This window comes from Pristis pectinata, chromosome 19, assembly GCF_009764475.1.
Source record: "Pristis pectinata isolate sPriPec2 chromosome 19, sPriPec2.1.pri, whole genome shotgun sequence".
Lineage (NCBI taxonomy): Eukaryota > Metazoa > Chordata > Chondrichthyes > Rhinopristiformes > Pristidae > Pristis > Pristis pectinata.
This window is the reverse complement of record NC_067423.1, coordinates 3,841,202-3,867,528: the sequence shown is the minus strand read 5'-3', so window position 1 is coordinate 3,867,528 and position 26,327 is coordinate 3,841,202. Positions and strand designations below refer to the sequence as shown.

The following is a 26,327-nucleotide window of genomic DNA, read 5'->3' as shown; positions in this document are numbered from 1 at the left end:
TGATGTGTTGGATACATAGGCCGGTGGGATGAAATGTGAGGACAAGGGGGACCCTATCCCTGTTGGGTCTGGGAGGGGTGGGGGTGAGATCAGAGGTGTGGAAAACGGCAGAGATACGGGTGCGAGCTCTCTCGACCACAGTTGAGGGGAAGCCCCGGCACACTCTTAGTGTGTAGGTTGTACAATCCTAGTGTGTAAATTGCCTCCTAGTAAGCCTCCCCTCCATGGACTCTGTCTACACTTCTCGCTGCCTTGGGAAAGCAGCCAACATAATCAAAGACCCCACCCACCCAGGACATTCTCTCTTCTCCCCCTTCCAATTGGGCAGAAGATACAAAAGCCTGAAAGCACGTACCACCAGGCTCAAGGACAGCTTCTATCCCGCTGTTATAAGACTATTGAACGGCTCCCTAGTACGATAAGATGGACTCCTGACCTCACAATCTACCTCGTTATGACCTTGCACCTTATTGTCTGCCTGCACTGCACTTTGTCTGTAACTGTAACACTTTATCCTGCATTCTGTTATTGTTTTTCCTTGTACTACCTCAATGCACTGTGTAATGAAATGATCTGTATGGATGGCATGCAAAGCAAAGTTTTTCACTGTACCTCTGTGCATGTGACAATAATAAACCAATTTACCAATTTAGGTATGTGGTAGAATCGAGGGGGAGTTGATGGGACTGTGGGGAAAATAGGTTACAGAGAAAAATTAGGGTACAGGGTGAGCCCACATTGGATCGATGGGCCAAACGCCCCATTCGATGTCATAAGGAAACATGGACATGTAGATCTCGAGGGATTTCCTAAGGGGAAGGTCTATGGGAAGGGTTGGAACACATTGCAGATGCTTTACCTGAAATAGCTGATGTTGCTTTGGATGGTTGAGGCATACGGGTTACCCTGCTGTGAGCCATGAAGGCACTCTGTGCTGGGGAGTACGGGGAGCTCCTGTCTGACGAGTCGGAACTTGTGTGAGAGAGTCTATTGTGTTCCTTCAGTGTGGCTGAGGACCTCTCGTACCAAGACCTCAGCTCATCAGACAGAGCAGTTCTGTTTGTGCTTCTTTCAACGTTATCCTTAACGAGGGAAGGAGTCCTAACAATTTGGGAGCGAGATGGCATCAGCTTCACCACGTCGATGTCATCGCCGCGCCAGGTATCCTTGTAGAGCCCACCCGCTGTGTAGGAGTTCGAAGTTTTAAACTGTGCCTTCACACTGTAGTGTCCTTCCTGGTCGTTCTCCAAACTCCGGACCACAACCGGAGTCGGGCTCCCCTCGATGTACAAAGGATATTCCTTAATCCTATACTGCGATGAAGGTTGGCTCTGGCTGTGAAGGTAGACCCCACTGTTCCCACTTCCATTTTTGCCGGCTAGGTTTGGCATGCTCCCTGAATTGGTGGAACCTAGGTTTCCGGCGGACCGGTGCCTCTGGCGCTCCCGGGCTTTGGACGGTGAATCCTCAGCCAGCGTTGAGTAGTTGGTGTGCATGTGAGCTGGGTAGTAATGTTCTGAGCTGGAGTGGCTGGTGCAGGAGGAACAGTCGTCCAGAGGGTCTGAACCATTACTGCTACGAGTCCTTGGGGTGTAGAAGTCTGGACTCCCTGTCTCGTTCTCGGACACAACCAGCTTGCTTTGGGACTCCAAGCTGGAGCTCCTGTGTCTAAAGTGCTGTGCCAAACTGTGAAGACGAGTGGGGCTGATGTCTACTGACCTGGGAAAGAGAAATACAACATGTTAAAATTGTGTCCCGGAGAGGTGTTCCCAACCAAAGTGAGCAGAGCAGGCCTCGTTCAAAGCTCCTTCACTTTGAGGCATCTATAAGGTGATGGAACGCTCTCCATCTGCCTGGATGAGTGCAGCCCCAACACTCAATACCACCCCTGACAGAACAGCCCGCTCAATGGGCACCCCACTGCTGGCCCTCAATAACCACTCCCTCCACCACTGACGCAGTGTGCACCGTCTACAAAATGCACTGCAGTTACTTGCCCAGACCACTCCAACAGACCCTCCCAAACCTGCAGGCACTGCCACCAAGGAGGGAGAGGGCAGCAGGGGCGGGCGGAAATGTAAGGCCGTCCACTTCGGTAGGAAGGTCAGAAAAGCAGAGGAGTGTTCAACGGAGAGAGACGATCGGATGCTGTGGTTCAGAGGGGTCCAGGCGTCCTTGTAGATGAAACACAGGACGTTAGTGTACAACACTGCAAGTAACTGGAAGGCAAACTGAGCGTTGGCCTTTGTTGCAAGTGGGTGGGGTGCTGGAAGTCGGGGTATAAAGGTAGGGAGGTCTTACAGCGCATTCCTGAGGCCACACCTGGTATACAGCATGCTGTTTTACTCTCCTTATTTGAGAAGGGATACAAATGCGCTGGAAGCGATCTGGAGATGAAGGGAATTGACTCATGAGGAACAATCGAACAGGAGGCACAGCACATGGAATCCTCTGCTGAGCTGAGGCGAGATGCAGATTGGAGGAACAGCACCTCATATTCCGCCTGAACATCAATTTCTCTAACTTCTGGTAACCGCTCCCCTCTGTCCCTTCCTTTCTTTTTCCTGATCCCGCTGTCCCCCATCACCATCTCCCTTTCCCCTCTCTCACCCTCTCCATTCCCACCTGCCCACCACCCACATGTTCCTCCTTCCGGTTCCCCTCCCCACCTCCTTCCCTTTATTCCATGGTCCACTGTCCTCTCCTATCAGATCCCATCTTCAGCCCACCTATCACCTCCCAGCTCCCTGCACCATTCTCCTCCTGCCTATCACCCTCCCCCCCCACCCCCCCAAACTGGATCCACCTATCACCCGTCAGTTCTTGCTCCACTCCTCCCCCACAGCTCTTTATACCAGCTCTCTCCCCTCTTTCTTTCCAGTCCTGATGAAGGATCTCGACCTGAAGCGTCGACTGTCCATTTCCCTCCGTAGATGCTGCCCGACCCGCTGAGTTCCTCCACCAGCTCCTTTTGTGTGTTGATTGGCCACACTCATTGGAGTTTAGAAGAGCGGGAGGTGATCTTCTGTGGGGGGGGAATTGACATGCTAGGAGGACATTTTCCCTGGTAGAATTAGGAGCTACAGCTTCCCAATCCCATTTAAAATAGAGACAAGGTGGACTCATCAGAGTCCTCTATCCCAGAGAGCTGTGGAGATGGAGTCACTGAATGCTTTTGAAACTGAGGCAGATTTTTGGTCTGTTGGGGCGTTAAGGAATATGGGGAGCAGGCAGGAATGTAGAACTGATGCCAAGGTCAGATCAGCTACGAAGTTATTGTGTGGGACTGACTCCTGCTCACATTTCTCATGTTCATAGGATTCACCACTTGCAGGTTCCCCTCCATTTAATACATCGTTCTGACTTGGGAATATATCACTGTTCCTTCATCATCGCTGGATTTAACTACCAGAACTCTCTCCCCAACAGCACTGTGGGAGCAGAACAGAGGTTCAAGAAGGCATCTCATCCCCGCTTACTCCAGGGCTGTTAGTGATGGCAATAAATTCTAGTCTTGTCCGCAATGTTCACACCCAGGGAATGATTAAAAAATACCTCAGTGGATCTCTTGCAAGTCTATAATGAAATTTAATGGTACCCTGGTTGTGATATATTTGTAAGATTGGAAACTGGTTAATCATTTAATTGAAGTTCCTGGATTCTTTCACTTAAATGGAAAGGGTAAATGTGGTTTATTCCAGGATGCTTTTTTTAGCTGGCACATTGGTTTACTGGTTGTTGAGAACTTGGAGCGTCTGGGAAGTGTGTGTCTGGATTATTTATGTGGCCACAAGTGGCAGGCAGCAGCTGCGAGATAGAAATGAGAGACAGAATCAGTTGTTTTGCAGGAAACACATCCTTTTGGGCATGTTCCTCACAGCGATGCCTGGTACATCACGGTAGCTTCCTGAGAATCACAAACCTTTCTCCTCACGAACAAATGAAATAGAAGCAGGAGTAGGCCATTCAGCCCCTCATGTCTGTTCAAGACTGGTCCTTGCCCACTTTCCTGTACTGACTGCATATCCACTGATCGACTGTGTCCAGAAGTCTGCTGACCTTAGTCTTAAATATACTCAATGACTGGACATCCAGAGCCCTGTGGGGAAGATAATTCCAACGTTCCACAACACTTTCTCCTCAACTCCTTCCTGACGGGCAGCTCCTTATCCTAAGATAATGAAGGTTCAGTGAATCTCCAGCTTGGGGAAATAGGGCTAGACATCGCTCATCATTTTTGCTGTCAAACTCCCTGTAAGAACTTTAAAAGCCTTAAAAAAAAGCTTCTCATTCTTCTAAACTCCACCGGACAGGGGTAGGTTGTAAATTGTAAAAGGGGTGTATGATGAAAGAGTAAAATGAAAGTCTGGCTCTGCCTGGGGAGGGTAACACGGTGGTCAAGTGATATGAAGCTATACTGACAATTAACAAGCTGTCACATTCTACTCTCAGTCAAAACCATCACCACTTGTGTCAGTTGCTCTCTGTTTATGTCCTATCACAGACATTCCCTCTGTTTTCTCACTGCACACCTTCCTGCTTCTCTGCAACAGGTTTTCTGATCTTTCCCAGTTCTGATGAGAGGCCATTGATCTGAAATGTTAATTCTGTTTCTCTCTCCACAGATGCTGCCTGACCTGCTGAGTGTTTCTAGCATTTCCTGTCTTTCTTCTTGCAATATATAACACTCCCTATATAATTATTATTTTAAGTACTGCACACATCTAGATTCACACAAACCAAGAATAGTGTAACTCAGATTTGGTGCAAGGAGACAGTCTTTCTTACAACATTGGGTGCATTTCGCTTTTACTTGCCATTGTCATTCAGCACAGAAACAGGCCCTTCAGCCCACTGAGTCCATGCTAACCATCAACCATCCATTTACACTAATCCCATTTTATTCTCCCTACATTCCCATCAACTCCTCCCAGATCTCCCACACTAGGGCCAGTTTACAGTAGGTAGTCTTTGGGAAACCGGAGCATCCAGAGGAAAACCACCTGGTCACAGGGAGGACGTGCAAACTCCACACAGACAGCACCAGAGGTCAAGATTGAACCTGGGTCGCTGGAGTTGTGAGGCAGTGGCTCTACCCGCTGTGCCACCGTGCCACCTGGGAGTGTCCTTCTCCTGGACAGTGTGGTCCATACATTCACTCTCAATGTAGAGAGGTTGAATATGAGATACCTGTTTGTCTTCCCTCAGTTTCTCTAAGCGTCTTTTGTGAGTGTTCAATTCATCCATAGCCCCCCTAGAACATTGACAACACAATGAACTTACTCAAGAGCAATGCAAAAAAAGCTGGAGGAACCCAGTGGGTCATGCAGCATCTATGGAAGGCACTGGACTGGTCCAGATGAAGGTCTCAACCCGAAACATCGACTATCCATCTCCCTCCATAGGTGCTGCTTGACTTGCTGAGTTTCTCCAGCTCTTTGTGTGTTGCTCCAGATTCCAGCATCTCTCCTGTCTCCAAGCTTACTCATGAGCCCAGGGTTCTGTGGCCCTGCCTCCTGCCCTGTCTAACATCAAGAGTTGGGACACTAGAGAAGTGAGCATTGCCCCTCAGTCTGGAGCTCTCCCTGAGACAGATTCTTTAGTTATGTCCCTGTATGAGTCACAGTCATGGGAGTAATACAGCATGGAAACAGGCCCTTCGGCCCAACTGGTCCATGCCGACCAAGATGCCCATCTGAGTTAGTCCCATTTGCCCGCATCTCTCTAATTATCCCTCCTAACCATTTACCTGCCCAAATGTCTTTTAGATACCTGTCTGTTCAGATAACTTACCGAAGCATTTCTTGTTAATGGAGTAACTGAGATAATGACAAGGAACCACAAAGCTGTTGCAATTTTTAAACTTGTATTAGCTATAATTTCATTACCGACTTTGCTTTCTTCATCTCATCACACTTATTGCACGGAACCTTGTCATCTCCCAACCCATTCAAACCTTGACACATCCAATGCCTCTGTATTCCTTACAACAACAACAATCCCTCTTCACCTGGTCTGGAAAGAAACATTCCTCTCGCAAGTGAATGTGAATAGGTTTCGAATTGATAACCTTGCAAACACTGCAGGGCCGGTTGGGAGTTGCTGGTTTGTGAGGCCAGTTGCCTTGTACACACTTCCACATTTACTGCCTGACCTGCCGAGTGTTTCCAGTGCTTTCAGCTTTAATTGCTCTTTGAAAAACTTGGTGTGGTCTCGATGGGCTGAATGGCCTCTTTCTGGACAGTTCTGTGATTCCATGACATTCTGCTCCGGGAGAGAGTCAATCCGGATGGAACAAGTTCACTGTTTTGCCCAAAGTACAGTCATGCAATTGGTGCGACAGTGGCTTTCCCTCCAATAAACACACACACACCTGTGCATGCACACAAACCTGCGCACACACACACCTACACACACACACACACCTGCACGTACACATTCATACACACATGACCCACACACGTGCACGTATGCACAAACACGCACTCACACACACATTCAAAATACACACGTACACACAGTTACTTTAAATCCCATTTCCTGTGGCAGCCTCCTATCAACAATTTATTAGTTTCTTCATAATAACATGTTTATGAAAACTCAGACACATGTAATAAATAACAATTTCTCGTCGCCGAACTACAGGAAGGATGTCAGTAAGATTGAAAGAGTGCAGAGGAGATTTACTAGGTTTACTTCAGGAGGTGAGTTACAGGGAAAGATTGAGCATGTTAGGACTTTATTCCTTGGAGCGGAGAAGAATGAGGGGAGATATGATAGAGGTTTACAAAATGATCAGGGGCATAGACAATGCGAGTAGGCTCTTTCCACCTAGATTAGGAGAGATAAGTACGAGAGGACATGGCTTTAGGGTGAAAGGGGAAAGGTTTAGAGGGAACATTAGAGGGAAATTCTTCACTCAAAGAGTAGTGGGAGTGTGGAATGGGCTGCCATCTGATGTGGTAAATGCGGGCTCGCTCTTAACTTTTAAGAGTAAATTGGATAGATACATGGACGAGAGAGGTCTGGAGGGGTATGGGCTGGGGGCAGGTAAATGGGACTAGCAGAATAATGTTTCGGCACAGACTAGAAGAGCCGAATGGCCTGTTTTCTGTGCTGTAGTTTTCTAACATCAAGATCCTACAAGCTCACTCACAGTATGAACAATGAGATTTTGAACAAAACAGGTCAAGGCCTTGGATAGAATTTGGAAGCACTTCAGCCTCAGCTGCCTGTTTACCTGCTGCCGCTACTGTGACACAGGAAATGCACAGATTAGTCCGCAATGGATAACATTAAATCATGCCGGTTCACCCAAGGAATAAAGGGGCTCTAACCTTCAGATCTCATTTTCCACAGTTTCCTGTTTATATTTTGGTTTTTCGTCCCAGTACTTTTGTTTAATATCCAAGATAAATATTGAGGATGATTTTCCAGGTCACTTACCGTGTGGAATGTACATAAGGGGGACTTCGTATCCGTAGATCAGGCGTGGATGGCATGCTGGACTGTGTGCAGTTCCAGTGCGGGGCACCTCTCACAGGACTGCTCTGCAGGGAACCTCCAGCTCCCGCCTCTGCACAGCTTCCAACACTGGGGAAACGTGTGTGTCCACTTGCTAGGCTAAATAACAACACAAGCACCGGGAATTATTCAAGCACCATTCGCGACTCCTCGGATAATGAACAGTCCGCATCCAAGTGCAGCAAGACCTGGACAGTATCCAGGCCGGGGCTGATAGATGACAAGTAACATCCGCGCCACACACGTCCCAGGCAATGACGATATCCAACCAGAGAAAACTGGCCGTCACCCCCTGACATTCAGTGGCATCACCATCACTGAATCCCCCACCATCAATATCCTGGGGGTTACCACTGACCTGAAACTGAACTGGAGCGGCCATATACACAGTGTGGCCACAAGAGCAGGTCAGAGGCTGGGAATCCTGCGGTGAGGGAGTTAGGAGGTGTGTTCAAGTCCCCAAAGCCTGTCCACCATCTACAAGGCTCAAGACAGGAGGGAACACTCTCCACTCGCCTGGGTGAGTGCAGCTTCAACAGCACTCGAGAAGCTCCACACCATACAGCCCGCTTGACAGGCACCCCATCCACACCCACTCACTCACCCCACCACCGACACACAGTAACAGCAGTCGGTACCATCTACAGGACGCACTGCAGCGACTCACCGAGACTCCTCAGACAGCACCTTCCAAACCCACCACCTCTACCAGCTAGAAGGACAAGGGAAGCGGGAGCACGGGGACCCCACCCCCTGGGAGTTGCCCTCTGAGCCACACACCATCCTGACTTGGAAATATCTCGCCGTTCCTTCACCGTCACTGGGTCAAAGTCCTGGAACTCCCTCCCTGACAGCACTGTGGGTGCACCCACACCTCACGGACGGCAGTGGTTCCAGAAGGCAGCTCACCACCACCTTCTCAAGGGCAACTAGGGAGGGGAAATTAAATGCTGGCTCAGCCTGTGAAGCCCACGCCCCTTGAAGGAATTTTTAAAAAATTATCACAGGACAAGTTAATGAAGGCTCTGTTTGTGAACAGAATGTAGCCAGCAAACGGTAGCTGCGAGTGTTGGTAGAATAAATAGATTGGTCGTAAAATGTGCAAGTCCCACCTGTTTACAACAGCAAGATCCTGAAACAGTTCTGAATGGGCTTCCCTCCATGGACTCTGTCTACACTTCCTGCTGCCCTGGGAAAGCAGCCAACATAATCAAAGACCCCACCCACCCAGGACATTCTCTCTTCTCCCCCCTCCCATCAGGCAGAAGATACAAAAGCCTGAAAGCACGTACCTCAAGGACAGCTTCTATCCCACTGTTATAAGACTATCGAACGGTCCCCTAGTACGATAAGATGGACTCTTGACCTCATGATCTACCTCGTTATGACCTTGCACCTTATTGTCTGCCTGCACTGCACTTTCTCTGTAACTGTAACACTTTATTCTGCATTCTGTATTGTTTTCCCTTGTACTACCTCAATGCTCTGTGTAATGCAATGATCTGTATGAACAGCATGCAAGACAAAGTTTTCACTGTACATGTGACAATAATAAACCAAGTCACCAATTTAGTGCCAGGAAATGCCACTTACTTCTCCAACTTGTTATTTTCGAGACCACGTGCTACATTACAACAGTGGGCACACTTCAGAAATACTTCATCAGCTGGAAGGTGTTGTGAAAATGACGTGGAATTCACCATGGAAATCCATCTGCTCTCATTTTCTCCCACTCTCATTAGCAGCCCGCCTGAGTCGTGTACAGACTCTCACTCAGAGGCTCACACCCTCGGATCTGAGCCAGAAGGTTGTGGGTTTGAATCACTTGTGAACACAGCAACTTGGGCAGATGTTCAACACCGAGAAGGCCTAATGCCCAAGAGCACACCTTCCCCTAAATTAGGACACATGTTACTCTCCTCACCTGCTGGGAGGTGAGTTAACTGACCAGTAAAACGTAGGTGAGTTGGGAGCAATTGGATCAAAATTCTGCTCTTATGAAAAGAGACTTAGTGGTAAACCTGAAGGTCCAAGGAGCTTCACAACAAACAAAGTATTTAGTCTCCAGCAGCATCTTTCAAACCCACAACCTCCACCACCAAGGACCAGGGCAGTAACTGAGGGCAACGCCACCACCTGCAGGTTCCCCACCCAGTAGTACTAACTGCCCACAAATATCCAGGATTTAGACCATGGCTGGGTCGAAATCCCGGATATTTGTGGCAGTTTGTACTGCTGGTCGAATAGCACTGTGGGAGCACCTGCATTGCATGGACTGCATGCTGTACGGTAGGCACGGTAGTGTAGCAGTTTGCGTAACGCTATTACAGCGCCAGCGACCCGGGTTTAATTCCGGCCGCTGCCTGTAAGGAGTTTGTACGTTCTCCCTGTGTCTGTGTCAGTTTCCTCTGGGTGCTCTGGTTTCCTCCCACATTCCAAAGAAGTACAGGTTAGGAAGTTGTGGTCATGCTAGTTGGCACCAGAAGTATGGCGACACTTGCGGGCTGCCCCCAGAACACTCTATGCAAAAGACTCATTTCACTGTGTGTTTTGATGTACATGTGACTAATAAAGGAATCCTATCTTATTTTATCGTATCTTATCTTTTCTACACTGACTGCATCATCGATGACCAGTATTAAAGCTCTGGTTAGGCCACATCTGGAATATTCTGGTCATCCCACTACAGGAAGGATGTGGAGGCTTTGGAGAGGGTGCAGAAGAGGTTCACCAGGACGCTGCTTGGATTAGAGGGCGTGTGCTATAGGAGAGGTTAGACAGACTTTGGTTGTTTTCTCTGGAGCGGTGGAGGCTGAGGGGAGACCTGGTAGAAGTTTATAAGGTTATGAGAGGCATAGATAGACAGCTGGTATCTTCTTCCCAGGGTCGAAATGCCTAATACCAGAGGGCATGCATGTAAGGTGAGAGGGGTAAGTTCAAATGTGATGTGCGGGGCAAGTTTTTAACAGAGAGTGGTGGGTGCCTGGAATGTGCTGCCAGGGGTGGTGGTGGAGGCAGATACGATAGTGGGGTTTAAGAGGCTCTTGGATAGACACATGGATGTGCAGAGAATGGAGGGATGTGGACATTGTGTGGGCAGAAGGGACTAGTTTAGTAAGCTTTTAATTACTGGTTTAATTAGTTCAGCACAACAAGGTGTTCCTGTGTTGTACATCGGTTCCACTATTGCAGCTACAGATGATGAACTACCAATGATGGAGCATTAATGGTCCACACCATACCTCAGCATCAAGTGGTTGCATCCTCACTGACTTTGTATAAGGGCCCAGTTACCTGTAGTTCCTTCACATTGACATGACATTGACCCTTCTGGTATCTCACTAGACAGGACAGCATCACTCCCCCCTTGCATTAGATGAAGCAATATGTTCAATTTGAAGAAAACTATGATTTGTATGGTCCGCTCTGGTTAAACCACACAGAGTATTGTGTTCCGTTCTGGTCACCTCATTACAGGAAGGATGTGGAAGCTTTAGAGATGGTGCAGAGGAGATTTACCAGGATGCTGCCTGGATTGGAGAGCATGTCTTATGAGGAAAGGTTGAGTGAGCTTAGGCTTTTCTCTTCAGAGCGACGCAGGATGAGAGGCCACTTGATAGAGGTGTATAAGATTTTGAGGGGCATAGATAGAGTGGACAGCCTGCACCTTTTCCCCAGGACGGCAATGGCCAATACCAGAGGACATCAGTTTAAGGTCAGAGGAGGAAAGTTTAGAGGAGATGCCAGAGGTAGGGTTTTCACACAGAGAGCGGTGAGTGCCTGGAATACACTGCCGGGGGTGGTGGTGGAGGCAGATACGATAGGGACATTTAAAAGACCCTTAGATAGGCACATGGAAGTGAGTGTAGACGCTGTGGCAAGGCAAGGGTTAAGATAGTGTGAGGGCAGAGATGGTCTGCAGACAGTCTGCAGTCACTCGTGTTGAGCAAGGTCCTTGGGAGCATGGAGGGTCATGTGCAGTGAAGGAGGGAAGGGTTAGATTGATCAGGGAGTAGGTGTTTATACAGGCGGCACAACATGGTGGGCCGAAAGGCCCGTACTGTGCTATGTCCCATGTCTGAAGGCCAGCAACCCATGGACCAATAACCCATTTGGTCACCCTGTTATAGGAAGGATGTGATTAAAATGGGAAGAGCGCAAAAAATATTTACAAGGATGTTGCCAGGACTTGAGGGAGTGAGTTACAGGGAGAGGTTTGTCAGGCGGGGCCTTTACTCCTTGGAGCGCAGGGGACTGAGGGGTGATCTCAGAGGCATACAAAATCATGAGGGGCATAGATAGGGTGAGCGGTCTTTTTTCCAGGGTTGTGGAATCGAAACCTAGAGGACATAGTTTTAAGATTAGAAGTGAAAAGTTTAACGAGAGCCTGAGGGGTAACTTTTTTACACAGCGAGTGGTGGATATATGGACCCAGCTGCCAGAGGAAGTGGGTGAGGTGGGTACATCAGATACATTTAAGAAGTCTGTGGACAGGTCTATGGATGACAAGAGTTTAGAGGGAATTGGGCCAAGTGCTGGGAAATGGGATTAGCTCGAACATACATCTTGGTTGGCGTGGGCACGTATGGGCTGAAAGGTTGTTCCCCGTGTGGTAGGACTCTATAAGATAAGATTTCTTTAATAGTCGCATGTACATTGAAACACACAGTGAAATGCATCTTTTGTGTAGAGTGTGCTGGGGGCAGCCCACAAGTGTCGCCACGCTTCTGGCGCCAACATAGCATGCCCACAACATCCTAACCTGTACGTCTTTGGAATGTGGGAGGAAACCGGAGCACCCGGAGGAAACCCACGCAGACACGGGGAGAACATACAAACTCCTTACAGATAGCGGCCGGAATTGAACCCGGGACTCTGGCGCTGTAAAGCATTATGCCAACCACTACACTACTGTGCCTGCCCCTTCACCCATGTCACCCTTCTCAAACGGTGGAGACGAGGCTGCTCAAACCACCAGACACCACTCCTCAGAGAAGGAAACCTCCCAAAGTATTTCGCATGGAGTTACTCTTGAAGTGTAGGCAATGTTATCAAGCGAGTGAGCTCAGAGCAGGGGGAAGAATTAGGCAGGGTTGGTGGAGCGTACAATATCCTTGTGAGCAGGTGAGCACCCTGCCCAGGGGTTTTGGAATCAGTGGTACCGCAGGTAGACTGAAATAGGTGCTGTGTATTAATTTCACAGCAGAGATTAAATAATCTGACTGGTAGAGCTGGAATGGGTGCTGTGCATGTTATACCATTCGAATGGAAAAACATTGTAAATAGACTTCAGTGTTTCTTCACCACTATAATAATTTGTCTGTGGCGTGGTGGGACTGACCTGGAGTAGCTGTGAGAGGCTCGCTTCTTCACCTTCTCGTACGGCTCATCTAGAGATGACTCCTTCCACATTTTTGGTTTGATGGGCGACTTGTCGTAATCGCTGTGATGGTAATGCAGCTGGCGCAGACCGTCCAGGGACTGTGGCGGGTGTGGCCTCTGGTGCGAGGGTGGGCGGGGAGGGAGGGCTTTGTGTGGAGACTGCACGGGCGATGAAACACTCGAGACATGACAGTCCTCTGCAAAGACAAACACACAGAGCAAGGTGCTGACTATCTCCGCTCTTTAGTTTAAGAGTTAACTCTTAAGAGTTTAAGAGCCGCGAGGTAATGATGCAGCTCTACAAAACTCTGGTTAGACCACACTTAGAGTATGTGTCCAGTTCTGGTCGCTTCATTATAGGAAGGATGTGGAAGCGTTGGAAAGGGTGCAGAGGAGAGTTACTACCTGGTTTAGAGAGTATGCATTATGAGGAGAGACTAAGGGAGCTAGGGCTTTACTCTTTGGAGGGGAGGAGGATGAGAGGAGACATGATAGAGGTGTACAAAATATTAAGAGGAATAGATAGAGTGGACAGCCAGCACCTCTTTCCCAGGGCACCAATGCTCAATACAAGAGGGCATGGCTTTAAAGTAATGGGTGGGAAGTTCAAGGGAGATGTCAGAGGAAGGTTTTTTACCCAGAGAGTTACTTTAAAGCCATACCCTCTTGTATTGAGCATTGGTGCCCTGGGAAACAGGCGCTGGCTGTCCACTCTATCTATTCCTCTTAATATTTTTTACACCTCTGTCACGTCTCCTCTCACCCTCCTTCTCACCAAAGAGTAAAGCCCTAGCTCCCTTAGTCTCTCCTCATAATGCATACTCTCTAATCCAGGCAGCATCCTGGTAAATCTCCTCTGCACCCTTTCCAACACCTCCACATCCTTCCTATAATTATTCCTCCATTTCCCTCACATTCATGTGCCTATCTATGAGTTTCTTGAATGCCCCTATCGTATTCGCCTCCACCACCACCCCAGGCGACGCACTGTGTACCTGCCTGAAAAGTTCGAGATGGGGTCTGGGACTAACCTTGTGAGTAGGCATATCCACACGGAAAATCAGTGGATAACGAGCACTGTATGTATTCCCTGCATAGTTACTTCTAATATGCTTGGATCAAGTGACCCTATTGACCAGTGATGTCTCAACATTTAACAGTGTACTCACCATCCTCAAGAACCAGGGCATCCGACAGTGAGCTGTCTTCTGAACCAATATTTGCCTCTGAGGGGAAACCACAGAAAAGTTCGTGATTACAGTTAAAGCTGCACAAAGAGTTAACTCAGGCTGACGCACATTCTGTCGCCGTGGCTCATCACCGCTCACGCTCCCCATCCGGGTTCCAGCACCATTCTGACGACCTGAAATGTTAATTCTGTGTTTCTCTCTCCACAGATGCTGCCTGACCTGCTGAGTGTCTGGCGTCTTCTGTTCTTATTTCAGATTTCCAGTACCTGTGTTACTTTCTCGCTTTTGGACTCGAGCGGAGTCGGGAATTGCCGGGGGATACATGACTACAGATGCTAGAAATCCGAAACAAAACCAGGAAATGCCGGAAACACTCTGCAGGGCAGGCAGCGTCTGTGGAGAGAGATAACACAGAGTTAAGGTTGCAGACTAACAGACAATCTGCTGGAGTGTCTGTTGCTCCAGATTCCAGCATCTGCAGTCTCTTGTGTCTCGAAGGATGTAGACTCTCTGTTAGAACTGGGAGAGAAATAAAAGTCAGTTTAAAGTTGCAGAGGGGGACAGAGGGGACGGATACGTCAAACAGAAATATCCCTTGTCCTATCCATCCCTCCCATGGCATTCTCTGCAACTTGAAACCAACTTGTCTTTCCCTCTCTTTCCCACTTCCCAATTCTCACGAGGGTCATCGACCTGAAACTTTAACTGTTCCTCTTTCCACAGATGCTGCCTGATCTGCTAGTGCATACGGGCTTGGCCTCAGAGACAGAAGTGAGTTCCCTGCTGATTTAAACAGAACGCCCCACCTCCCACTTTGAACCATCCATCTTACAGTGCAAGGATACAAAGGGTCCAGAATTCCATCAGGAAAGTACGGCACACAATCGCTCTGCTGTTCAGTTGACCGACTGGGATCAAATTGCACAGAAAGCAATCATATATACAAGTGTTCAACAGCACAAAAGCTTTGACTGGCACAGTGGTGCAGCTACGGGAGCAACTGCCTCTCAGCTCCAGGGACCCTGGTTCGATCCTGACTTCCGGTGCTGTTTGTGTGGAGTTTGCATGTTCTCCCTGTGGCCGCGTGGATTTCCCATGGATGCTCTGGTTTCCTCCCACATTGCAAAGATGTGTGGATCTGCAGGTTAACTGGCTGGTTAATTGGTTTATCTATCATCAAGGATCCCCACCATCCGGGTCACGCCCTCTTCTCACTGCTACCGTCGGGAAGGAGGTACAGAAGCCTGAAGTCCCACACCACCAGGTTCAGGAACAGCTACTTTCCTACAACCATCAGGTTCTTGAACCGACCTGCACAACCCTACCCCTACCTCAGCAACAGAACACTACGGACCACCCCTTGCACTGCCGTGGACTTATCTCTGATTGTGTCTTTTTAAGATCTTGTTTTTGCACAGTTTATTCTCTCCCTCTTGTGTAATTTATGTGTTATGTGTTGTCTGTACTTATGTGCTTGTGATGCTGCTGCAAGCAAGTTTTTCATTGTCCCTGTACCTCACCGTACTTGTGAACATGGCAATGAACTCGATTTGACTTCATTTGCTGTAAATTACCCCAAGAGTGAAGGTGAGGGGTAGACTCCGGTGGGGATTGATGAGAATGTGGGAATAATGAAATAGAACCGATGTAAATGGGCGCACACAAGAGGCTCTGCAGGTTCTTGAAGTCTGGAGCAACACACATGAAATGCTGGAGGAACTCAGCAGGTCGGGCAGCATCTGTGGAGGGAAATAAACAGTCAACGTTTCGGGCCGAGACCCTTCCTCAGGACTGGAAAGGAAGAGGGCAGAAGCCAGAATAAAAGGGTGGGAGGTGATAGGTGAGTCCAGGCGAGGAGGGGGGAAGGTAGGTGGGTGGGGGAGGGGGGTGAAAGGGAGTGACGTGAGAAGCTGGGAGGTGATGGGTGGAAGAGGCAAAGGGCTGAAGATGAAGGTATCTGGTAGGAGAGGGCAGTGGACCATGGAATAACGGGAAGGAGGTGGGCAGGTCGTGGGTGAAGGGGATACTAGAAGAGGGAAAAGAAAAGATGGGGGGAGGAAAACAGAGGGGAGGCGTTACCGGAAGTTAGAGAAATTGATGTTGATGCCGTCAGATTGGAGACTACCAAAGTGGAACATGAGGTGCTCCTCCAACCTGTGTCTGGCCTCAACATGGCAGTAGAGGAGGCCGTGGATAGACACGTCAGTGTGGGAGTGCGATGTGGAATTGAAATGGGCGGCCACCGGGAGGTCCTGGCTGTTGCGGCGGACGGAGCGAAGGTGCTCGACGAAGCGGTCACCCAATCTGCGTCGGGTCTCACCGATGTACGGGAGGCCGCACCGGGAGCACCGGATGCAATAAGTGACAGCCTCGGACTCACAGGTGAAGCGCTGCCTCACCTGGAAGGATCGTCTGGGGCCCTGAATAGTGGTGAGGGAGGAGGTGTAGTGACAGGTGGAGCACTTTGCACGGTTGGAGGGATAAGTGCTGGGAGGGTCATCAGTGGGGAGGGACAAGTGGACAAGGGAGTCGTGGAGAGAGCGGTCCCTGCGGAAAGTGGAGTTGGGGGGAAGAGGGGAAGATGTGCCTGGTGGTGGGATCCCATTGGAGATGGTGGAAGTTGCAGAGAACGATGTGTTGGATGTGGAGACTCATGGGGCGGTAGGTGAGGACAAGGGGAACCCTGTCCCTGTTATGTTGGTGGGGGGAGGGGGTGAGGACAGACATGCAGGAAATGGAGGAGATGCGGGTGAGGGCAGCATTGATGGTGATGGAAGGGAAACCCTCATTACTGAAGAAGGACGATATCTCTGGTGCCCTGGAATGGAAAGCCTCATCGTGGGAACAGATGCAGTGGAGGCAGAGGAACTGGGAGAAGGGGATGGCGTCCTTACAAGTGACAGGGTGGGAAGAGGTATAGACAAGGTAACTGTGGGAGTCAGTGGGTTTGTAGAAGATGTCTGTGGATAATCTGTCTCAGGAGATGGAGACGGAGAGATCCAGAAAGGGGAGAGAGGTGTCGGAGACGGACCAAGTGAACCTGAGGGCAGGGTGGAAGTTGGAGGCAAAGTTGATGGAATTGGTGAGCAGGAAGCAGCCCCAATGCAGTCGTCAATGCAGCAGAGGAAGAGTTGGGGGGCGTTACCGGTGTAGGCTTGCAACATGGACTGTTCCACGTAGCCGACAAAGAGGCAGGCATAGTTGGGGCCCATGCGAGTGCCCATGGCTACACCTTTAGCTTGAAGAAAGTGGGAGGAGTCGAAGAGAAGTTGTTGAGGGTGAGCACTAGTCCTGCCAGACGGAGGAGGGAGGTGGTGGAGGGGAAACGGTTGGGCCTGTTGTCGAGAAGGAAGTGGAGAGCCTTGAGACCTTCCTGATGGGGGATGGAAGTGTGCTGGGACTGGATGTAAAGGGATGGTTGATGGTCGGCATGGACTTGATGGGCCGAAGGGCCTGTTTCCGTGCTGTATGACTCTGCTCTACGACGAACTCTTTCAGTCACCACACTCACCCTCGATGATTAAAGACGCCCTCTGGGTGGGTTTCTTTCCTGACTTGATCCTGTATTCATTGATGGCGTTCTCGATGTCCTGCAGCTTTTTCAGTGCGTTTAAGTAGGAGATCTTCCTCTGCTTCTTCACCTTCTTGCTGACGTTGGGGTCACCGGCGAGCCGCCTTGCTGCCTCCGTAATCTGCGACTGAATGGCAAACTCTCGCTCAAGGCGTTCCAACTCTATCTCCTGCGGGAGAGAGGAGGCAAATCTCAGTCTGATCCCTTTTTAGGTGCAAGAAAAGGGGGAAACATTCATGAGATACTGAAAGGCCTGGATAGAGTGGGCATGCAGAGGACGTCTAGTAGGAGAGTCTAGGATCCGAGGGCACAGCCTCAGAATAAAGGGACGTCCCTTTAGAACTGAGGTGAGGAGGAAATTTCTTCAGCCAGAGGGCAGTGAATCTGTGGAATTTGTTGCCACAGATGGCTGTGGAGGCCAAGTCACTGGGTGTATTTTAGGCAGAGATTGACAGGTTCTTGATTGATAAGGGGGTTAAGGGTTACAGGGAAAAAGCGGGAGAATGGGGTTGAAAAGAAAATCAGTCGTGATTGAACGGCGGAGCAGACTCAATGGGCTGAATGGCCTAATTCTGCTCCTGTGGTCTTATGGGATATGGGCATCACTGGCAAGGCTGGCGTCTAGATTTTTGGAGATTGAAGGATACGGAGTTAGTGCTGGAAAGTGGGACTGAGGTGAAAGATCAGCCATGATGTCACGAAAACCGGTGGAGTTGTGAACAGTGCAGAAGGCTGTCAAAGGATACGGCGGGGATACAGGTCAGTTACGGATATGGGCAGAGAAATGGCAAATGGAGTTTAATCTGGGCCAGGGTGACGTGTTACATTTTGGGAGGTCAAATGTAAAGGGAAAGTGTACAGTTAATGGCAAGATCTTCAACAGCATTGATGTGCAGAGGGATCTTGGGGTCCAAGCCCATAGCTCTCTGAAAGTGGTAACACAAGTAGATCGGGTGGTAAAGAAGGCATACAGCACACTTGTCTTTATTGGACAGGGCACTGAGTATAAAAGTCAGGAAGACGTTTTGCAGCTGTATAAAACTATGGTTAGGCCGCACTTGGAGTATTCCTCTGCATTTCCTCCCACTGGGTGATCCAGTTTCCTCCCACATTCCGAAGACGTATGGGTTAGGAAGTTGTGGGCATGCTATGTTGGTGCCGGAAGCGTGGTGCCACTTGTGGGCTGCCCCCAGAACACTCCACACAAAAAGATGCATTTCACTGTGTGTTTCGATGTACATGTGACTAATAAAGAAATCTTATTGTGTGCAGTTCTGGTTGCCCCATTACAGGAAGGATGTGGAGGCTTTGGAGAGCGTGCAGAAGAGGTTCACCAGGATGCTGCCTGGATCAGAGAGCATGAGCTATAAGGAGAGGTTGGACAAACTTAGGTTGTTTTCTCTGGAGCGGTGGAGGCTGAGGGGAGACCTGATAGAAGTTTATAAAATTATGAGAGGCATAGATAGGGTAGACAGCCAGGATCTTTTTCCCATGTCAAATACTAAAGGTCATGCATTTAAGGAGAGACGGAAAAGTTTAACGGAGATGTGTGGAGTAAGGTTTTGACACAGACGGCGGTGGGTGGTGGGAACAAGACATGATAGTGGTGTTTAAGAGGTATTTGTTAGGCACAGGCAGGGAATGGAGGGGTACGGGCCATGTGCAGCCAGATGCAATTAGTTTAATTTGGCATCATGGTCGGCACAGACATGGTGGGCCGAAGAGCCTGTTCCTGTGCTGTACTGTTCTATGTTCTATGACCTCACTGAATAGCAGAATAGGTACGATGGGCTGAATGGCCTACTCCTGCTTCTATAGCCAGTGTTCTTATTCCCCATCCTTAAATGCCTCTGAATTAAGGGGACATTTCAGCTTAAAGCCACATTGCTTTGGACTGGAAGTCACATACAGGCTGGAGTGAGTCAGGAGGTGGATTGCCTCCTCTGAAGGATATGTTTTCTAACAATAATCCAGTGGTTTCATGGTTACTGTTACAGATGTTAGCTTTTGACTTCAGATTTATTTAATTACTTGGATGTAAATTCCCCCAGCCCAGACTCATTTACAAGCAATTTCTCCCACAGGAACCATTTATACTTAAGTGTAAGAAACCAATATAGCAAAGGGCTTCAGTTCCAACCGGGAAAGATATTCAGATAGAAATTCTGTGTGTTTAGTTTTAATCAGAGTTATGACTAATGACTCGCGTACAAAGCAATTATACAGGCACCGTCTGGGAGTCTGTGGATATCAAATAGTAGGTTATATGTTATACTGAAATCAAAGATCCCATGCACTATTCCAAATTAGGGTGGGGGAGATCTCCTCAAGTGTCCTGAGGCCAATATTTGCCCTTCAATCAATGCTACTGAAACAGATTAGCTGCTGAACATCACATTGCTGTTTATGGGGTCTTGCTGTGTAAGATGGCTGCATTCCCCTCCCCCCACCCCACACCACCAGTGACCTGGGCAGTGTTAGTCCAGCAGTGCCCTGAGATCACTAGAAGCGCTGGAGGGTCTCGGACCCACTACCTCCCAGCTCAAGAGGTTGTTCAGCCCGCTGAAGCTCGGCTGCTCAGCAGACAGGCACTGTTACTGTCCTGTTCTGGACGGGGACTGGTGTCAAAGGAGGGTGGCACAAACCTTGGGCTGAATGGAAAGAACTGAACAAAGATTAAACCTGATACTCGAAACTCCACCCCGACCCACTGCTAAATTAAGACAAGGTTTCTTTATTAGTCACATGTACATCGAAACACACAGTGAAATGCATCTTTTGCGTAGAGTGTTCTGGGGGCAGCCCGCAAGTGTCGCCACGCTTCCGGCGCCAACATAGCATGCCCACAACTTCCTAACCCGTACGTCTTTGGAATGTGGGAGGAAACCGGAGAACCTGGAGGAAACCCACGCAGACAAGGGAAGAACATACAAACTCCTCACAGACAGCAGCCGGAATTGAACCCGGGTCACTGGCGCTGTAACAGCGTTACACACACCACTACACTACCATGCCTGCCCAACTTGTAGTCAATATTTTTGCAGTGATGTTAAACTCCCTTGACATACAAGAGAGACCATACAGAACAGGACAGCCCAGACTTACCCAATCTCTAGTACTAATCACCCATCACCCCTGCACTTCCTGACCTGCAGGCTCCCAGTTAAGCATTTATAAGATACGATATATGATATCTTTATTAGTCACATGTACATCGAAACACAGTGAAATGCATCTTTTGCGTAGAGTGTTTGGGGGGCAGCCTGCAAGTGTCGCCACCCTTCCAGTGCCAACATAGCATGCCCACAACTTCCTAACTTGTACGTCTTTGGAATGTGGGAGGAAACCGGAGCACCCGGAGGAAACCCACGCAGACACCAGGAGAACGTACAAACTTCTTACAGACAGCGGCCGGAATTGAACCCAGGTCGCTGGCACTGGATCTTAACGTCCTTACCCTTGTGTTGAGATCCCGACATGGTCTTGCCTATCCCCACCACAAACTGCCTCTAGCCCTACAGCCCTCTGAGATATCTGCCCTCCACCAGTTCTGGCCTCTTGTCCACTCCTGGAGCTAACTGCTCCAGGCTGCCAGCTGTGTCTCAGACCTAAACTCTGGAATCCCCCTCGCCTCTCCCAGTCTCAGTCCTCCTTCAGAAAGCCAGCTGTGTAGAAACCCTTTGGTCACCTGCCCCAACATCTCCTCAGAAACTCTGGAAATACTCAGCAGGTCAGACGGCATCTGTGGAGAGAGTAACAGTTAACGTTTCAGGTTGAGGACCCTTCTGTTTCTCCTGCTCACTCTGACTGAGCACCATCTCCTGTTTTTATTTCCAATTTCCAGCATCAGCAGTTCTTTTGACTCTCAGTGCCAAACTTGGTTTGTGGACACTCTTGAGAAGTTCTGTGGGCTATTTCACTATGTTCAAAGTGCTGGATAAAGCTGATACCCTTGTCATCTGTAGAAGGATGCCTGAACAATTTGTGTGGAGCGTGAGGCAGTAGAACAAGCCTCTGTGGAAGACAATTCATTATTCATTCCTGGGATATAACATAGAACAGTACAGTGGAGACACAAGACACTGGAATCTACAGCAACACACAATCTGCTGGAAGAATTCAGGGGATTGAGAAGCATCTGATGCCCACAGATGCTGTCAACCTGCTGAGTTCTTCCAGCAGATTGTCGTTGCTGATAGAACAACACAGCACAGGAACAGGCCCTTTGGCCCACAATGTCTGTGCCGGCCATGATGCCAATTTAAACTGCACATCTGCCTGTACGTGGATATTAGCATCATTGTCAAAGGATTCACTGAACAAACGGGATAATGACTAACAGTTTGTCAATGGGCTGGAGATAAGGCTCAAGAACTCATCCTGCTACCTCAGTTGGTTCAGTAACGAACCTCGATCAGAAACGCACTGTGTTAAACTGCCACCTCGTTGGAGGCTATTTCACTTTTCCATAAAAACAATCCGTCCTGGTATTTGAGACTCTGCACACACAGCAGAGTCTAAAAATACCACAGTTCTGGCATCTGCATGGTTCTCTGGAGCATTGCAAAACAGCCTGCATCCACAGTGCTGTCCAAGTCTAACACTGTGCAATGTTCTCTGGGGCACAGCCAACAGAGTCATTGAAGCAAACCTGTGGGTTGCATACGGTTCTGAGCTGCTGTGATGATTGTGTGATGGTGGTGGTTCTGCCTCACTAATACACTGTTTCTCCTGGTGAATCCATACCTTGCATGGAGTTGCATAGAAGTCACAGTGTAGCAACAGGCTGTTTGGCCCATCTGTGCGGTGCTGGCAATCATATTGCACAAGCCCCCTCCTCATCTCAGCTCCTCTCTTGTTTGTCCAGGCTCCCCTTAAACTTGTCTCTGCTCCTCACCACACCTGACCCTGGGGGAGTGAGTTCCACCGCCTCCCTGCCTCCCTGGATTCCTGATCGCTGTCCACACTGTGTCCATAGGTCTTGGTGTGATCATCACTAGTAGCTTGTCCTGGTCCAACCATGTAGACACCACGGCCAAGAAAGCTCACCAGCGGCTCTACTTCGTCAGAAGGCTAAGGAAATTTGGCATGTCCCCATTGACGCACACCAACTTTTATAGATGCACCATAGAAACCATCCTATATGGATGCATCACAGCTTGGTATGGCAACTGCTCTGCCCGTGACCGCAAGAAACTGCAGAGAGTTGTGGACACAGCCCAGCACGTCACAGAAACCAGGCTGGACTCTTGAGTCCTCCACGGACTCTGTCTACACTTCTCACTGCCTCGGTAAAGCAGCCAGCATAATCAAAGACCCCACCCACCCCAGACATTCTCTCTCCTCCCCCCTCCCATTGGACAGAAGATATAAAAACCTGAAAGCACGCACCACCAGACTCAAGGACAGCTTTTATCCCATTGTTATAAGTATTGAACGGTTCCCTAGTATGATAAAATGGATTCTTGACCTCACAATCTACCTCGTGCTGGCCTTGCACCTTATTGTCTGCCTGTACTGCACTTTCTTTGTAACTGTAACACTTTATTCTGCATTCTGTTATTGTTTTCCCTTGTACTACCTCAATGCACTGATGTGATGAAATGATCCATATTGATGGCTTGCAAAACAAAGTATTTCACTGTACCTCAGTATGTGTGAGAATAATAATTTTGGTTGAGCAGTCACCTGATGAGGAACAGGATGAGTCCACTCATTCTGCAAGAGGCCATTTGGCCCACTGGCTCTTTGCACACCCCTCCCGACTCTTTTTGGGGCAATCGGATAAGGGTGAGCATTGGCTGGGGACACTGGATACCCTCACTCTATTTGTGGGATCACTTATGTCCATTTAAAGAGACGGTGGGGGGGTTGGGTTTGCATCACCCTTGGCATCAAACCCTCTTGTCCAGGCTTCGAAGGGTATGGTCCAGATGGTGGAAGGTGGGATTGATGTGGATGAGTGCCCACATGGAAGTAGGGGCTGAATCTGACTCAATGGCCTCCCTCCCTCAGTGGCACTTGCTCAGTTACGCAGGATGAAGTTTCATCTGTGTTGCAATAGTGGATCCATTTTCCTAAAGAATCTTGAAAACAAAAGCCTTCCTTAAGTCTCCCGTTACTGATTTAATTATTTTTGATCTGGGTAATATGAGAAGCAACCTCTGTGAAAAGGACATGAGATGTGTGTGCGTGTTGCAAACTCGGTCCTGTTGGTCTAGACTGACCCAGACCAGAAGCGCGGGGCAAATGGTGTCTGGCACTCCGCGGGGATGTGGACTTCCAGACAGCCGCTTTGCTAAATTGCAGAAGACATCCTCCCTTCCCCAGCTTCAAGAGCAGCTTCCCATCCATCAGAACTTCCCACCAGCTGGAATATAAACTCAGCTCACTGGCAGTGTGGTTCACCCTTGATCTGCTCGAGTGGGAGACCATGACTGAGTCCGGCATTGGATCAGGAGGACACGTGACACAAAGGGTGGCATCCTCCCCAGCGAGTCAGATGCACAACTCACATTAACCTGCCAAGCCCTTGCTCACCTTGTTGTACTTTACAATGAATGGTACAGATCGTACCCGGAGCAGCACTGAGAGAGACAACCAATCTCCCAAAGGCACCTGTACTGAGTCATAGACTCATCGAGTCAGACAGCACGGAAACAGGCCCTTCAGCCCAACATGTCCATGCCAACCAAGATGCCTTCCTGAGTTAGTCCCATTTGCCTGCATTGGGCCCATATCCCTCTAAACCATTCCTACCCATAAATGTCTTTCAAATGTTGTAACTGTACCCACCTCTACCACTTCCTCTGGCAGCTCGTTCCACATACCCACCACCCTCTGTCTGAGTTCACAGTCGTCATCACCCAGAAGCAGGCCATTCAGCCCACATGGTCTGGTACTGGAATCCCAACCATCCCGTTCCCCCGCTCTTTCTTGCAAACTATTCTCCCTCAGGCCCGTCCAGTTCCCTATCGAAAGCCCTGACTGATTCTGTTACCACCAGCCCCTGTGAAATCCAAATTAAAAACAGAAAATGCTGGAAACGCTCAGCAGGTCAGGCAGCATCTGTGGGGAGAGAAACAAGAGTTTATACATTTCAGGTCATTCAGACAAAGTGTCATCGATCTGAAATGTTGCCTCTATTTCTCTTGTTAAACAGGTGTCAATATGAGGCCCCTCATTAGACAGTGAGCTTCGAGTGTTTTCCCAGCCAATAACATTGTGGCTGGATTTGTACCTCAACCTCACTTTCCCATCCTTGATGCCCAAAGTATAAATTGATCTTACTCCTGAATATATTTTTCCCTGCAATCTCTCTTTTCAGCCACAGGCCTTGAGAGCAGCTCTGCTTGGCCTAGTATCAGGCTTCACCAACTACCAGGAGATGCAAGTCTACAGTTGTCCCTAAACCTCCCCCATATTTTCCAGTCCTTCTGCAAAAAGGCACTCAAGGACAATAATTCCCTTAATTTCAAATCCCTCTCTGTACCCTCCTCCTTCACAACAACCTTTCAGCTCCTCCGCTGTTGACCAGTTCCCTCCCCTTGATTGTCCCTAAACCGAGAAACAGGACCTAGGTTTGGGGTACAGGGGAAGAGATTCAGAGGGGATCTGTGTGTAACCTTCCTCACCCAGAGAGTGGTAACGGGAACACACTGCCTGAGAGAGTGGGGGAAGCAGAGTCACTGACGGCATTTAAAAGGTGTCTAGATAAGCACTTGAATCACCCAGGTATAGAAGGCTACAGGCCAAGTGCTGGAAGATAGGGTTAATACCAATGGGTGTCCTCTAGTCAGTGTGATGGGCCAAATGACCTGCTTCCATGCTGTATGACTTATTGCTGCACAATTCTTCAGATGCCTGAATTCTACGCTCATAAAATCCCTCCTCAATCATCCTTTCCTTTGTCTCTCTCTCTCTCTGTCTCTCTCTCTCCTGCTTTAAGACTTCCCTTAAAACCTCCCACTGTGATCGAGTTTTCAGTTACCTAACCTTTTATCTTGTCTGGCTCTATTTCAAATTTTGTTTCATAATGCTCCCATTAAGCCACTTAGGATGCTTTGCTACAAGTCATTATATAAATGGAAGTGATATAGACAGGCACTGAATCATCAATCTGCAGCATTGCACATTCAATTTCCTGTTATCCAGTCGATTCTTTTCCCTTGGGTATGTGGTTACGGGAAGGCATTGAACTGGACAACAGGAAAATGTGAGGCAGATTTATTGATAAGCTCTTGACACAGATTAGTTGGTGAAGCCTGAGACTAGGCCAAACATGGCTGCCCTCGTGACCTGTGGCTGAGGGGAGAAATTGCAGGGAAATGGGGAGCCTCATGATGCCATCTTCTCACAGCTCCCATCGGGCAGGAGGTACAGAAGCCTGAAGTCCCACACCACCAGGTTCAGGAACAGCTACTTCCCTTAAACCATTCGGTTCTTGGACCAACCTGCACAACCCTAATCACTACCTCAGTATAGCAACACTGGGACCACTCTGCATCTCCCCTATGTTGAACACTACGGTACTCCCGGTGCGGCCTCCTCTACATCGGTGAGACCCGATGCAAACTGGGTGACTGCTTTGTCGAGCACCTTCACTCCGTCCGCCACAACAGCCAGGACCTCCCGGTGGCCGCCCACTTCAATCCCACATC

General features: G+C 49.0%; 1 protein-coding gene across 13 annotated transcripts in view; it reads right to left on the bottom strand.

Annotated features, from left to right (window-relative positions):
• Positions 1 to 26,327, bottom strand: part of frmd4a (FERM domain containing 4A) — a 562,285-nt gene that overhangs the window by 26,482 nt on the left and 509,476 nt on the right. For all 13 annotated transcript variants that reach the window (XM_052034015.1, XM_052034013.1, XM_052034024.1 and 10 more), the window contains 5 exons: positions 17,608 to 17,836; positions 14,076 to 14,132; positions 12,866 to 13,103; positions 7,447 to 7,623; positions 860 to 1,719 (listed from right to left, as the gene is read on the bottom strand). In XM_052034015.1, coding sequence (XP_051889975.1) covers positions 860 to 1,719; positions 7,447 to 7,623; positions 12,866 to 13,103; positions 14,076 to 14,132; positions 17,608 to 17,836 — 1,561 coding nt within the window. The remainder of the gene's footprint in view (positions 1 to 859; positions 1,720 to 7,446; positions 7,624 to 12,865; positions 13,104 to 14,075; positions 14,133 to 17,607; positions 17,837 to 26,327) is intronic.